Below are 16,992 nucleotides of genomic sequence, written 5' to 3'. Positions count from 1 at the left end.
TCATTTTATTCAGTTGTATTTAAGAAATGCCTTTATTGTATTTTATTTTATTCTTTTTTACATACTTTGGGAATGTTGAGAAAAATTTCCAATGAACCTGTTTACAAGTATTTACAACAGTCCAAAACCACTGCAACTACCCTATATCCTGATTATATGACAAATGAAAGAGAATATTTAATGAGCGTTACAAAAATAAAGTAAATGTTTATCGGTACAGTACAGTATTTTAAAGGGATACTTTACTCAAAAAATTAAAATTTTGTCATTCAGCCCATGTTGTTCCAAACTTTTGGCTTTCTATTTCCGTGGAACACTAATCAGGTTTGGGGGGGAAAGCATGAAGATGAGAGATTGATGACAAATTTGTCATTTTTGGATGAACGATCTTCATAAATTCCCCAAGTCATCGAGAAGCAACTTGTAATAAAAGTGCTGATGATTGTTTAAATATCCACGTCAATCAATGACAGATTTTATTCCATGTTTTCCGCGTCACGGCTGAAATATCTAATGGGGCGTTTACACGACACCGTATTCAACTAAAAACTGGAAACTTTAACGTTAATTTACACGACAGCAGCTTTTTGGGGGCCTTAAAACACAAGCTTTTGAAAAGGGGTTTCAAAGCGCAAGTTTTTAAATACGATTGTTTTGAAAACTTTGTGTAAACTACAAAAACGTAAATCTGTGGTAAATATGACATCATGCGCATGCTTATGTCTCGGCGTCTGTACGTGAAAAACAGGAAATACTTTCCCGTTTTTAATACATCGTTGTCGTGTAAACACACCCTAAATAATTTATAGAAAATCTAATGATTAATTTTGTTGCCATGGATTTTGTTAGAGCTAACAAAAATTGTCCCAGAAGATACAGCTGGTTTCATAAACAGAAAATTCAGTCACAGACTTTTAATCTGCATTAAAAGCACTGGCCATAAAAATACACTGAAAAGGACCAAACAAAAAAATACGACTGTGAGAGAAGATCGAGATTTTTTTTTCCTGGTCCTGGCCTTGCCAAAGTCAGTGATTTATAAACATAACAGAAACCAGTTAACTTAAACATTTCCATCTCTGTGACTGTAACCAATTTCAGTATGACTACAACCAGTTACATTAACAATTAAGTGAAAAACTATGAACATTTTCACCTGAAGTGCTCAATTAGAATCAATTCTTTTGAAGAAAAAACATAAAAAGCGAAAATGTGCATGTAGCAACTGCTTCAACATTCATGTATAATATCAGAACACAAGTTTTTGTGGTCGTTGAAAAAAAAAACCCTGCATCATACTAAAAACAGAAATGCAAAAGGCACAGGACCTCAAGTATTTGTAAGACAAATGCTTGATTAAATAGGCAACCGAGCAGTGAATGTCATGCTGTTACTCTCATGTATCTGTTATGCATCTCTAGATCTTACATTTGAAATTAAAAATTTTGTGCATAATGGAATGCATATGCAACTTATAATTTAATAGTACAGTATATTCATCTATTTCAGTCCTCAAAGAGTTTAAAGCCCGCCTACAGGCCTGCTGTAGTGTAACAAAAATTAGCAGTCACTCTGAGAGGAAAAAAGAGAGGCCAGGGCATGACAGAGTCCAGTGGAGACGGTTATTTGGCAACCCTGCAATGCCACGCAGAGGGACTTTCTTCTTGCAACCGCTTCATTTTCTTTCCGAAGAAGATCCACCAGCAGACACCGATCACAACACACACCACAGACTCCACATAGTAACCGTCCAATGTTGTCACACACGCGCCGCCCTCTCGGACACAGAGCTGAAGACAATATAAGAACAGGTTAAAAAGTAGGGGCGCAGTTAAGTGCTACTAAATAGGAAATAAAAAGATACCGACCCCTGCTTCTTCAGCCGATCCGCACGTCTGACCCGGGGCTCCCTGACACTCCTTAAAGGTCAGCGGGTCAACCAGCCATAGAGCGAGAGTTGAGGGCCAGTTCCCTCCTAGATTAGTCAGAGTGTTCAGAAGGGTCATGTAGGTGCCACCGATCACTGGGTCACTGACCTTGGCATGAAAGGCCATGCAGGCCACATACATGCTGTACAGCGCCACCTAGTGGAGAAAGACACTCTACAATGAATAGAAGGACAAAATCCAACCCCATTTAATTCTAAATAGTCAAGTAATCACTTAAATAATACTACATCATGAAATGGTAGTTACATACCTATATATTTACTTACATTTTTATGTATACTAATATAGAATTATATGGTAAAATATATGTAAATAAATGTATGTGTGTGATTTATCTTGATAGTTTTTTTTACATATACACATTAAAAATAACATTATATTACAGGTTTTCTCTTTATTTCAATTTGTAACATTATTATATTATACATAAATATAAATGCATAATATATGTATTTATTATTTTTTATATATTTATTATTGTTTCATTTGATTATTATACCGATTTACTGGTTATGTAATTATTATATTATATAATTATAATATAAATACACAAATATATACAGGTGAAAAGTCAAAAAATTAGAATATTGTGCAAAAGTTATAATTTTGATGACCATGGCTTACAGCTTATGAAAACCCCAAATTCAAAATCTTGGAAAATTACATGAAATCAATAAATAAAATGATTTTAAATACAGAAATGTCGGCCCTCTGAAAAATATAATCATGCATATGTATATAGTTATATATACTAAATATATTAGATTCACTTTTTAATTTGAATTACTGAAATACATGAACTTTTGCACGATATTCAAATTTTTCGAGTTTCACCTGTATATATAATTTCATTTTTGAGTTATTATTATGTTATTGTAATATTAATGATGATTACATTGGTAACACTTAACGATAAGGTTTAATTTGTTAACATTATTTAACATGAACTAACAATGATCAATATTTCTACAGCATTTATTCATCTTAGTTAATATTAATTACATTTCTTGATACATTTTTAATATCCAACATTGTATCGGTTAACATTTGTGAATGCACTGTGAACCAATATGAACAATAAAAAGATGCAATTTTATTAACAAACATTACCAAAGATTAATAAATACCATAAATATATTGCTCACTGTTAGTTCATGATAGTTAATGCATTAACTAAAGTTAACAAATGAGACTATTGTAAAGTGTTACCTTTATATTATTATAAATATAAATTAATTTTAAATGCATAAATATATAGATGCAAATATGTGTGTGATTTTTCTTGATATTTTGTACACATTAAAAATAACACTTATTATATTATGTTTTCTCTTTATTATTATTATTAATTTTTTATGTATTATTGTTGTTATAGAATTCATTATTTATTTATATTATTATATATCATTATTTATTATAAAAGTCATTAATTAAATTAACATTTATTTGTATGGTGCTTTTCACAGTCCACATTACATTTTTGAGTGATCTGTTATCAGAGGTAACTGTCTAAGTAATGTATTTCAGAAATGTACATATACAAAATCACAGTTAGCTAAAAATGTATTAATTTAAACAATGTAATAATTTAAGGCAGAAACAATGAGCTCATTGAAGTAATGAATACTTGTTTGTTAACAAATGATTATGACATTTAGAAAAATGTAGCATTGGTGCATGTTGATGCAATTAAACTGCAGACAAACTGCATCTGAACGCACCTGATGGGCAGCGTAGCTCAGCAGCACAACAGCGTAATAATACAGCGGGAATCCCTGGTCCTGCCGAACACTCGGGGTCCACCACACCAGCAGGGCGTATTCTAGACCAATCAGCAGCCTTCGAGGAACACAAGCCACACGCTTCCTGTTACTGTATACAGCGCATGCAATCCCTCCAATGATCGATCACACATGTGACTGTACATCACAGTCAAAAGAGTACATAAGATCCGCACAAACTTTGTCCATTTTTAAATCCACTTTGAAATGTATCTTTTTTCAATTGCTTTCAATATATTTAAATTATTAGGGGTGTAACAATATATCGTGTCACAATATATCTCAATACAATAATGTAACAATATGTATCGTGGATAGTGACAATATTTATTGTGTGTAGTTCTCCCAAAATATAAATTAATGAGTTCTAGTGTCTCTACTATATTAAACAACTATATATAATGTTGAATATAATGTATAATAATGCAATGGGGGAATATTTGTGGCTCCTGATAATGCCAAATGTCTGATGTTACCAGTAAAAAGTGGCCTTTAAATGTATCTAGTCAGTATATTAACAGAATAGAAGCATAATCTTCTAAAATAATGGTGTATTTTCATGTTCAGAATCATGAATATTGTTATTCTGGTGTCTCTGTTGACCTGTGCTTTGGGTTTCCAACATCAAGTCCAAGACTATTCATTTACACACACAATGTAACACCAAATTTTGCATTTTAATCAACAGTACATTTTTTGTTAACCTTTTATCATATGTCTTGGAGTATCGCAATAATATGGTATCGTGAGTTCAGTATAACCCCTATTAATTATCATCATTTCTTAAAAACATTTTACCTTAGTTTTTCCATAGGTTTTCCATTTTATTGTTCTTTATTTTGCTTTACATTTTATGTTTTCTATCTTATTGTTGGTTTCCTAGGCTTTTGTAAAGCACTTTGGTCAACACCAGTTGTTTTTAAACGTGCTATATAAATAAAATTGTATTGTTTTGTGTGGATTGTTAGTACCTGAAGGGGAAGGCCTTGTAGAAAATGTCCAGTGGTCGTGGACCAGCGGTGTATTTACTAATAACCAGAGGCAGCAGGATCTGCAGAGGCACCATGGGAACTGCCAGCAGAGCCAGTTGCTCTTTAGGGACGCCAGCTTCGACTAGCTTTAGCCCTGTCACAGCGTCCGCGGCACAGAAACCAATCTGAAAGTAGAGACCAAGAGGGATGAATTAGATCAGTGGTTCCCAACCTTTTTTTCCCCATATTTTAGGGCACCCTTCACTTACAAGAGCGACAATATCATTAAAGGTGAAGGGGGGCCCTAAAATATTTTATAATACGATCTAAACTATGTTTTTGTTTTTAAACAAACAGTATGTTTATTACTATAACCAGATGTGTTTATGCACAAATAATAGCATTAGCGTTTAATATTGAAAATACTATAACAAAAACATCAGTAGGCCGTTTGTAATTTAAAAACGTAAGCCTGGGAGTAGCTTATTAATTGGCCCTATTTGAAATCCAATAACAAAAATATCATTATTCAAACTGGTGTGTAGGGAAAAAATAATTAATCTAGGCTATTACAAAATGACTGTGCCTGGGACCTCAATACTTGCATGTTATGTGTGAGGCTTTATCATGTCTATGACGAGTCACGCAGGCCCTGGGTTATACCCGAACCAGTGTGAAATAGTCCCAATATAAAACACTTATTATAGGTGTACCATAAAACACAGTGTGGAAATTAGATTCATGATGTACTCGCTTATATAAATTTAGTACATTTTGAACAAAAAAAAAAGTTACGGACTGCTGCTTTAATGCTCACTGTTCAAAATATGATGCGACCCCCCCAAAGAGCTCGCTGACGCCCCCTTGTGGGCCGAGACCCCCCATCATCCTTTTTAGTGTTATATTTTAATGCACGTTGCAGCAGTTTTTATTATATTTTTATGAGCCAGTGAAACGGAATTTCGTTCATATTCTCTCTTTCGCACTCAGTCGCACGCACACACACACACACACACCACACACACACACACACACACACACACACACACACACACACACACACACACACACACACACACACACACACACACACACCAGCTGTTAAACCGGAAGAGAGATGACCATTGTGACCCTCGGCTATGTGACATTACCTTAGCAGTTAGCAGAAACATACAGAAGGTAAAGACTGTGGGCATTTTAATGATGGACAGCAAAAGTTTGTAAGTCTCCATGACACCCTGCGTCTCCTCTTTCGGCTTCTTCTTGGTATGATGGTGACTGACGTTTTCCTTTTTCAGGATAGCGACCAGAGTGGTAGAGACCATGAACACGATCCCCCAGAAAAACAAGAAGTCTGAGACAGAGAAGAACAGAACAAAGGATCAGTCAACTGCATCTCAAGTCACATGATTTCATTTATTTAGGCCTGTTTTAATACTGAAAAAAGTTTCACGCTACATTTCAAAAGTGCACGTTTTTAATGTTTCTATTCGAATATATTGTATAATGTAATGTATTCCCGTGATCAAAGCAGAACACACTTAAGAGTTGTTTGTGCTACTACAGTGTGCACATAGGCTAATTCACGTGTCTATGTTAAATTTGTTTGTCTCCTTGGTGGAAAACTCTGCTATCTTCGATATAGCTGCAATAAAACCTGTCTATGTACAGGAGCATAGACTTGACATGTGGCTACAATGTGACCTTTGAAATATAAATCAGAAACAGCAAACGCGCATCTCATTAAACATTTTCATATTCAAAGCTTCAGAGAACGCACACTTTTCCTCTCCATTCTATGGGAGCTGTTTCGCCTACAAAATTTATAAATGGTTACGTTTGAATTCATTCTGAATTAATCTGCAATTATTTTCCCAAGTAGAAACAGATTCGTATGTTGTTACCGCAATTTTTGAGTCAGATTGGTGACGACTAATATTCGACAAGGGTTCAAGTGTACTTGGTTTGCAAAGGAGAGTTATTTCCGTCTAGAAGAGAAAAATGCTGCTTGATTGGCCTAGATCTGGTGCGTCTGTTTTAGTTTAGTGTTACTTCAGATAAGTGTTACGTGGCACACTACGAGCTTGGCCAATCCAAAACCATTAGAAGAGAAGTAAAGTTGTTCGACTAGCGTCTTTAATGGTGGCCAAAACCTAGATATAAGAAGTGTCTTGGAACATGCTTAGTCATACAAGAATGGAGATTGTTCATTCCTTGCAACAGTTGTGTGTGTGTGTGTGTGTGTGTGTGTGTGTGTGTGTGTGTGTGTGTGTGTGTGTGTGCTGGCTAACTCACAGTCAATGACAGGATTAAATGGTAAATTTTGTAATTGATTGAAGCGCTCACACTTCAGATCTATCCATTTTTTATGATGTTTCTGTTATTAGTGGTATGTTGAGAAATCAGGGGCCTGATTTGGCTTGCATTGGAAGATTCCTGAACAAACACAGTGATATATATATATATATGTATGTATGTATGTATGTATTTCTTCATAATTTTTGATTGAATATTATTATTGTTATTACATGATTTATTGATGCATAGAATCTATTTGATTGTTTAGATAACACTGACCTCTTGCTGCATTTCCTTTGAATAATTCAGACCAAGACTATTTAAATTCCACTACTATTTAACTCCATCACAGTGGTAATGGAGAATTGGACATTTAAAATGAGACCACCTTTCCATTCAGGACCTTTAGAAACACTCGAGACCAGATGTACCAATCGCACTTGCTGACATGAACCCATCTATTGTTTTGTTTTTAGTTGTGTTGCATTATGTGTTCGTATGCATTTCCTCAAGGTTTTAAGTTCATAAGTGCTCAATCGTGAAGTGGACATTTAAGATGCTTTTCAGGTGTCTCACACGAAGCAGTGTGGAACCAAGGAGAACGCCTTCATCCATCGAGGGCTGTCCAGACAACCGCACCGCTGGAGGAGACAGGATTGGTCATTAAAGGGTGATTTCACATCTGTAGTTCGGTTCATTTGGTCCGGACTAAGGGCGAAAAATTATACTTTGTATCATTTTTTCAGGCGTTTTGGTTCCTTTTCACACCGCACTGATTGCTCTGGTCCGAATCAGATGATGAGTTGATGAAACGAACCAAAATGCAGTCACGTGCAGCATCCACATCACTCGTTGGCCACAGGTAACTGCACTTCGATTGGTCAGAATTAACGTGCGGGAAAATTCCATAGCAAAGAGGAGGAAAATCCGAAAAACGTTAACATTTGAGAATGAAGCGAGGAGGCGGCTTGAAAATAATGTTTTAATGCACTGCACGCGGCGAAGGAGCATCGCAAGTCACTCCAACAGGAGGAGGTGTGCATTAATGTGGTGATGGCGCAATGGATAAGACACATGCCTTTGGTGTGAGAGACCCGGGTTTGAATCCACTGTGAGACACCAATGTGTCCCTGAGCAAGACACTTAACCCCTAGTTGCTCCAGAGGCGTGCGACCTCTGACATATCTAGCAATTGTAACTCGCTTTGAATAAAAGCGTCAGCTAAATGAATAAATGTAAATGTAATGTTGCTAAGCAGTGCTGCCATGCTAGTGCAAGCGGTCAACAAACATTAGTCCTCATCCCATAATGCACAGCACAGCTGACTACGGTAGCTGGTTTAGTCCAAAAATGCGCACTTCTTTGGCAGTTGGGTCCGTGCGAGTTCGGTTCACGTTCTCACCACAAACGAACCGCTCCAGAGTTCGTTTGAAAGCGCTTCGAGACCTCCTCAAAACGCTTGTTTGGTCCGCTTTTGGTGCGCACTTGAGTGCGATTGCTGCTTTCACACCTGCCCAAACGAATCGCACCAAGGGGGAAAACCAACTCTAGTGTGAAAGCACCCTAAGGGACAGATTATCGTCATGGGGAAGGTGCCATAGAAGCAGGAGTTTCTCCATGAAGGAATGACACGTCGACTGAACAAGTAACAAAGGTGACTCTATGAACTTTGCTCACATTCTAGGCTGAACCACAGGAAGAAAACCTGAACGCATTCTTCCACCTGCTGAACTCAAGCCACATTCACCCGGTGAGACCAGGTGTTCTTCAGGTGAACACCGCCCTCTGAGCTTCTACAGATGCTAACATTGCAAAGACAATTTTTGAGTTAAGTCTCAAGGATTACAACAAACGTCTCGCTGTGACCCGGTAAGTGTTCATCAGAATTTGACCCACGGGGTCAAGAAGGGAGCTATAAGACTGGAAAAACTGGAAGAGACGGCTACTCTCTGAGAAAACAAAGTAAATTACCATGTGAACTCACTCTTGCGCACCATTCGAGACGCAAGCCTCACCCCAGAATCATTCTAATCTACATCTTTTACCTTGACCCCCCATTCTCCCCCCACTTCTTTTCATCTGAAATTCATCCAAAATATGTAGGGTTTTAATGTGAACAATAATCATACAGTTTTACACATGTTTGGTACCATTTGAAATGTCTCAGTGTGACTGGTACAAATTTCTCATTCCCAAAGTAAACCAAAAGGTAATACATTTCTTAAGAGTTTAGAAATATCTTGCACACAGAAGGGTGTGTCTTACAGACAAATGGTCAGAAGGTGTAAACTCAATGCCAATATCCACTGTTAGCAAATGGTTCCATGTAAATCAACTTCGGCCCCAGTAAGTCTGGGACTGTGATTAAGGTGAATGTAATGCAGGCAAAAACATCGATTTTTCATGCAGTGGTCAGTTTTGCCTAATTTGCATAATTAAACATACAAATTTCAAAAACTTGCAATAATTTTTTTTATATACTTGTGTAAGTAATCAACTGAGGAAGTTTCATTGTGATATCTATTATTTTAAAAATGTACCTGTATTCACCAATATACCTATTCACCTGTAGTGTCTCGCCTTAAGGCAAGGCAAGTTTGTTTATATAGCACATTTCATACACGGTGGTAATTCAAAGTGCTTTACATAGAAGAAATTAAAATAATCAAAAGAAATCAGAGTAATTAAAACAGTTTTGAATAAAAAAATTAAAAATTAATAAAATAAAATACAGTACAAACAGTCGGACGAACAGTGGCACAGTGCTCATTCAGTAAATGCACAGCTAAACAGATGTGTTTTGAGTTTGGATTTGAATGTGACGACTGTAGGAGCACATCTGATCTCTTCTGGAAGCTGTTCCAGCATAATAGCTAAAAGCGGACTCGCCATGCTTAGAGTGAACCCTTGGTATTTCTAGCTGATATGATCCTATTGATCTGAGTGATCTGTTGGGTTTATATTCAGTGAGCATATCTGCAATGTATTGAGGTCCTAGACCTAGGCCATTGAATGATTTATATACCAGTAATAATACTTTAAAATCAATTCTATATGTAACTGGCAACCAGTGTAAAGACCTGGACTGGTGTGATGTGTTCTTATGTTCCGGTTCTGCTCAGCGTTCTGTATGAGCTGCAACTGTCTTATGGTCTTTTTGGGAAGGCCAGTGAGAAGTCCATTACAATAATCCACCCTACTGGTGATGAAAGCATGCACAAGTTTCTCTAAGTCTTGACTGGAAACAAAGCATCTAATTCTTGCAATATTTTTCAGGTGATAATATGCTGATTTAGTTATTGGTTTGACATGACTACTGAAACTAAGGTCTGACTCTAGAGACACACCAAGATTCCTGACTTGATTTTTAGTTGTTTGACCCCTAGACTGAAGGTATGCGTTCACCTTGAGAACTTCATCTTTGTTTCCAAACGCAATGACTTCAGTTTTGTCTTTGTTTAACTGAAGATAGTTTTGGCTCATCCAATTGTTTACTTCATCAATGCATTGGCAAAGGGAGTCAATGGGGCTGTAATCGTTAGGCGATAGGGATAAGTAGAGCTGTGTGTCGTCTGCATAGCTATGGTAAGCGATTTGGTTCTTTCTCATTATTTGGCTCATTGGGAGCATGTACAGGTTGAATAGGAGTGGCGCAAGAATTGAGCCTTGCGGGACTCCGCATGTCATGGATGTCCACTCAGACTTATGGTCTCCTATACTCACATAATAACCTCTGCCTCCTAAGAATGACCTGAACCATTTTAGGACTATCCCAGAAAGCCCGACCCAGTTTTCCAGCCTGTCAAGAAGTATGTTGTGATCGACAGTGTCAAATGCAGCACTGAGGTCGTGTAGTACCAGCACTGATAATTTGCCTGTATCAGTATTTAAGCGAATATCATTTATTTTCTTTATGAGTGCTGTCTCTGTGCTGTGGTGCGATCGGAAACTAGGGGTGTAAATCGGACAGTTCATCACGATACGATACGATATCGATTCTCTCAGCCAGCTATACGATTATTGCCCATACCTCAAAAAATTCTGCGATACGATTACGATTCGATTCGATTCAGGGTTATCAATCGATTTATCGATATTTAGATATTATGTGCCAAGTTTACACAACCAGTTACGTTTATTAACTCACAAATGCATCCAAAAATATATGAAAGTTTAATTAAACTCTTTGAAAATGGCACACCCTCTCCCAATTGGGACATTTACAAGTTGTTTGTTACAAGTTACAAGTAAAAAAAAAAACATGATAGCCTATATGAAAATGAACAAGAACGGAGTTATCTGTTTTTGCAAATGAACTATAACAGAAGAGGTTGTTTTGATTAAGTAATAATAACAAAAAAATACAGGTAAATGATCAAATAAAAGTGCATTGAAAGTATTTTATATATATATATATATATATATATATATATATATATATATATATATATATATTTTTTTTTTTTTTTTTTTTTTGTGTGTGTCTGGCAAAAGCAGATAACTCCACATTTCATGTTTCAGAGTTAAACAAAGCCTAGTAATTGCTATGATACTTAATAAAACACTTAATCGTTGTAACGTTAATCTCCTCAGCTGACATCTAACGTCAGACGCCTGTCAAACTTTGTTGTTGTGAATAACGTACACGCGATACAGAGAGCTTTTCCCTCACCACTAACCTGCTGTTTTAGCAAGATTCCGTGAAAAAGTTTCAGATCTTATTTTCCTTTTACGCCATGAAGTTCATCAAGTTCGTTGAAATCCATCCTCGATCACTTTTAATCAGCTTTGACGAAACTCCTCGCAGCTAGCGCGTCTTTTCAAAGTGACTAGCAGGCTTGTCACCCGACCTCAATACTGCGCAGTGCGCACTGATTCGCTAACACAGACTTTTCGGGTTGATTTCACAAACAAGGGTGCTTGTCGTTTCTGCTGTAAAAGATGAACTCGCGATGCCTTGACAGTGGAAAATACCCGCTTTTGTGACAAAGGGTTCTGTCAATCTTGTCAGGTGTCTATTTCAGCTGAGAAAAGTTCCGTGTGAGGATGTGGAGAGTGTCAAAATAAAGGTACCGTATAATCGATATTTTGTGTGTGGCATCGATGCATCGTATCGTTAGACTTTTGATCGATGCATCGATCCATATCGATGTATTGTTACACCCCTATCGGAAACCAGATTGAAAATTGTCAAAGTGTCCATTTGAGCTTAAGAATTTGTTCAGCTGATGGAAGACAACTTTTTCAATGATCTTGCCTATGAAAGGAAGATTTGAGATCGGTCTATAGTTGTTTAATATGGTCTTATCCAGATTGCTTTTTTTCAGGAGGGGCTTGACAACTGCAGTTTTCAGGGAGTTTGGAAAACTCCCAGAGAGAAGAGAGGTGAAATCCCACTGTGAACTCATGTTTATATTTGAAATGAGTTCTGGCTATATAATGGGATTCAGCAAAAGAATTAGGGCCGTTCAGTATCTCCGATCAGCCCGTGAGGCTGGGAGTCGCCGAGACTCTCAGCATTCATGCATTTCCTAATGTCGGGTTTGCATCTTTTATTCCAGAGCATATGATGTTTAGTATTGATTATATTTGAGCTGATATTGAAATTGGCATGATACATTTACTTGACATAATACATTATTACATTTGATTATTCTAATTGACTTTGACATTATTTTCATTCAAGAGTTTAAAAAGAATAGTAAAACATTCGCTCACACTTAATGATGCACAGATATCATTAAAACCTTTTTCATTGATGGAGTCAGATGAAATAACGAGTTAATATACATATGAGAAAATGTATTGAATTTAATCAAAAATACTTTGCTGCGAGAAAAGACAGTAACACGTAGAGACCTTCCGTGCTGGTCGGATGCCGGAGTTTGGACCGATCGAGCGCGAGTTTACACACACACAATAATGAATATAACATTTGAACATACCTGAGAGTGTTACAATGCCCCGTTCCTGCGGCTCAAACCTCAGATACTTGTTGCAGAAATCGGCAGACTCCAGAGCCAGAAACAGCACATTTCCCAGGAAGTATCCAGCCGTCTGACCCACAGAGTTACAAGTGGACGCATAACCCACATTCTCCCGGGACAGCATCGTAAGAGCCCAGCCGTCGACAGCAATGTCCTGCGTGGCAGCGAGGAACGCCAGCATGAAGAACACCACAGTCAGAGTGATCACATCAGGACCCTTCTGTCCATCCGTCTGAAGCATCGAGTCCACCGAGAACGACAGGTACAGCATGAAGAGACCCAGCAGGTACTGAGTGGGAACCAGCCACGACTTCCTCCTGCCAAACCGCTTCAGGTACAGCGAGTCCACCAGAGGAGCCCAGAACAACTTCAGACTGAAGGGCCAAAACACAAAGCTAAAATACGCCTGGTCCTTGTAGCTAACGTTCTTACTCTGCATGATGAGAGGGATGCTCCCGGCCAATCCTAAAGGAATACCCTGAAGCACATACAGGAATAATAACAATGCAACATTGCTCAGTTCTCCATTGATCCCATTAGACACTTGTCCACCATCCCTGTCTGAGTTTTGAAGAAGAGTCTCCTCATCGTCCTCCACTTCTAGCTTGGACTCTCTTACACGCATGTCTGAGTTGAACACCGCAGGCTTCCGCTGCCTCCCGTTCTTGTGTGTGATAGATTTAGACAGCTCCATCTTAATATGCCAGGCATCAATCCAAATATGTCCTTAAAACACCTGCATATACAAAAAGAAATGAAAAAAGCTGTGTCTGTGAAAAACTAGAGATCGACCGATAATCGGTTTTACCGATATCTTTCCCAATATTTAAGCATTTTTCCATAATCGGGAAGCGGTTTTGTAATACCGGATTCAATGATAAAGGGCAATTGCGTACAAGACCAGCATTAAAGCACAGATTTTTTCTGATTTTTTTTTTTTAAAAACACTTTAGTGACAGTGCACTATATGTTTTTTATTGATGTAGAAGTGTGTTTGTTTAAGGCGGGAGTGCAGAAATTATAGTATTTAAAAAGTGTTAAACAGTTCGTTCAAATCAGTGCTGTCATAACAATTGTCAAAAAATAGAAATGAACCAATAGATAAATAAATATCGGTTCTGCATATTGGTTATCTGGCACATGAACATGCAAATAATTGGTATCGGTAATTAAATATCAATATCTGTCGATCTCTAGAAAACATTAAACATCTGTGCATTCCTCTGACATCAAAACACAGAGAAAATGATAAATGATTCTTATGTCACGCAGAGCTGAATAAACAAAACATCAGATTCGAGACATCATCGTGTAAGATATTCATTTAAAGTGAGCATGATTGTAAGACACACTGAACGAGAGGATAACGTAAGCATGAGATGGTAAAGAAGGAGAAAATATACTGATTCATGGTTACCTTGCACTATGATGACAATCCACATGACAAGTCAAGACATTAATGAATCAATGAACAAAACGTTATACAAATGACAGAAAAAACACACTGTTCTGTGACTTCAAATGAGCAGCACTTTACTGACACAAAAACATTCACGCAAATATTAAATATACCTAGTGTTTACAAGACGGAGGGAAGCGCAGTAAGTACACCTGACTGCTGAAATGAAGAGGAAGCCGGAGCGGTGCGTCACTTAAACGTGTCCGACTGCTTCAGCTGACGTGTCTTACAGCTTCCATTTTTAGTTCCGCCGGTTTCATGTCATTTACACAGATAAATATTCTGTCCATGCATATATATTTCTCACTTTACCGACACATTAATCTATATTAATATAGCAGTGTCGTTGTCGAGTATTACAGTTGCTGTGGTTGATTGACAATGCGAGTTGATAAAGTTTACTTCTGTATGGTATAATCGTGATCAATTATTATGATGTCTCATCTCATTAAGGCAGTGTAAGAAACATACAGATTTGTTCTGCCTCTGTAGTGACTGGCTAATATATGGTTAATTAATGCATCATATTATATATGTATATATACTGTGTATATTAGGGCTGTCAAATCAATTAATCGCATCTAACATAAAAGTTTGTGTGTGTGTGTGTGTGTGTGTGTGTGTGTGTGTGTGTGTGTGTGTGTGTGTGTGTGTGTGTGTGTGTGTGTGTGTGTGTGTGTGTGTGTGTGTGTGTACATATATTATATAAACACAAACTTTTATGTTAGAAGTTTTCTTTTTGTTTGTGTGTGTGTGGGTATATATATATATATATATACTTCTATATAATATCATCGATATTTGGTGAGAAGCTGCATTCATTTGATATTTTGTGAAATATTATTACAATTCAAATTAACTGTTTTCTATTTCAATATATTTTCCTGATGGAAAAGCTAACTTTTCAGCAGCAATTTCTCCAAATTTGGTCAAGAATAAACATTCTTATTATATTATATTTGTTATCACTGATTTATATTTTTGTGGAATCTGTGGTACATCTTTTCCAGAATTATTTTAAGAACAGAAATACATGCTTAAAAGGCATTGAAATCTTTTCTAACAGTATTAATTTATTTTCTGACAATTTAATGCATCCTTGCTGAATAAAAGTTTATTTTTAAAATAAATCTTACTGATTCCAATCTTTAGAACAGTATGTAAACGGAAAGCTATATTACTATTATAATAAAATAGTTCATATAATAACACAACCCATATAAAGAAGCTCTTTACTGTATATTAAACTACTGAAGAGTTGTTTAAAGCAATCATCCATGTGAAATTAATGTAAATAAAAATAAAGCTGAATATGTTCTAATTTTCAATATACATAGTAAAAAAAGTCAAATAATCAAAGAGATCATAATTCACTGTCTTCCACACAGTGCTTCTCAAAACATATTACTGGCTCAAATTAAAATTGAATGACTTTCTAAACACCAGACCAAACTAAAGTCATAACTCATGTGACCATGGCCTGAAATAGCGGTCCCATTCTCACAATGCCACAGATAGTGTGTGATTAGAGTCAGCAGCCATAATTGACAGGGAATAATTCAACTGAAAGAAAAATATGCATTTGATTTCTATGATACACACATGCATAAGTAAACACTGCTTATACTGTATGATACTACATGTTGATCATTAAAACCATAAAATCCTACACAAAGCAATGTGTTGTTTGAGTTTTTCGAGCCGTCTTATGCTTTCACTGTGAAAGAAGACATCAGAGATAATGAATGACTGAATGTGTGGAGCCGCGTGAATCAGTAAAAGGGTTTAAATGCATGTGACAGAGGATGTTGAAGGAAGACATGTGACCAGACGAGTGAGTGAAACTAACTCAATCTTTTTCCATTAGCAGCCACTGCCATTTTCATTTATTAAAGCGACCAGTTTAATTGCTTCTTTTTCCTTGCCCGAATCAAGACTACATAAGTGTACTTACAAAGCAGTGAATGCCAAACAATCCAACTTAGACTACTTAAAATCAACATCTCAGGGCAAATGTTTAGTTGTCATATTACATATTATGCCCAAAACTTTAGTAGGCTACACACACTCTTAGATAGCAATAGCAGTCTGATAGCAATAGCAGTCTGACTGTAGGCCCTTTCAAACATTTCTAATATGTATACTATTATGTACCTTGTATGTATTATGATTTCCTTTAATTGTTAAATCGTCAAAATCTATATATTAAAAGTTGGATATAGTCCTGCTTTACTGGAATCCCAATGAGTAGGCTATAGCATTTAATTTCAGAATGTTGTTTTTAATTCATTGAACCTCTCCCGTTAAGAGATTGTTAAATGGCCAAATGTTTACTTTAAACTGTGACAACACATATCACATTAATTCAGGAAAAACAATTTTCTGAGCAACCCTTTTTCACATTTCCGGGTTTCTCAGAAGCAGAAGTCATCATGGTTGGGTAAACTTCTATAGCGGTGAACGAGACTATGTTAAATATATTGTTCGTGTTCAAAATGCCAATTTTCTTAAATAGCCAAAAGAAAAACTCCACAATATTGTTGTCAC

General features: G+C 36.6%; 1 protein-coding gene across 2 annotated transcripts; it reads right to left on the bottom strand.

The window, feature by feature from the left end:
* Nucleotides 1–3: 3 nt before the first annotated feature.
* On the bottom strand, nucleotides 4–14,646 carry slc33a1 (solute carrier family 33 member 1). 2 transcript variants are annotated; one of them, XM_077194611.1, is made up of 7 exons: nucleotides 14,559–14,646; nucleotides 12,945–13,722; nucleotides 5,853–6,055; nucleotides 4,702–4,886; nucleotides 3,671–3,788; nucleotides 1,869–2,084; nucleotides 4–1,790 (listed from the first exon to the last, which is right to left on the bottom strand). In XM_077194611.1, the coding sequence occupies exons 2-7, from the start codon at nucleotides 13,678–13,680 to the stop codon at nucleotides 1,623–1,625; spliced, it is 1,626 nt and encodes a 541-aa protein (XP_077050726.1). In that variant the 5' UTR covers nucleotides 13,681–13,722; nucleotides 14,559–14,646; the 3' UTR covers nucleotides 4–1,622. The 2 variants fall into 2 exon arrangements, with proteins under 2 accessions (XP_077050726.1, XP_077050725.1); XM_077194610.1 differs by having other exon boundaries at nucleotides 14,404–14,633.
* Nucleotides 14,647–16,992: the final 2,346 nt, after the last annotated feature.

The sequence above is a fragment of the Siphateles boraxobius genome, unplaced genomic scaffold, assembly GCF_051911475.1.
Source record: "Siphateles boraxobius isolate OS27281-9 unplaced genomic scaffold, OSU_SipBor_1 32, whole genome shotgun sequence".
In the NCBI taxonomy this organism is placed as follows: domain Eukaryota; kingdom Metazoa; phylum Chordata; class Actinopteri; order Cypriniformes; family Leuciscidae; genus Siphateles; species Siphateles boraxobius.
Note: the sequence above shows the minus strand (reverse complement) of the source record. Positions and strands in the feature narration are given on the sequence as shown.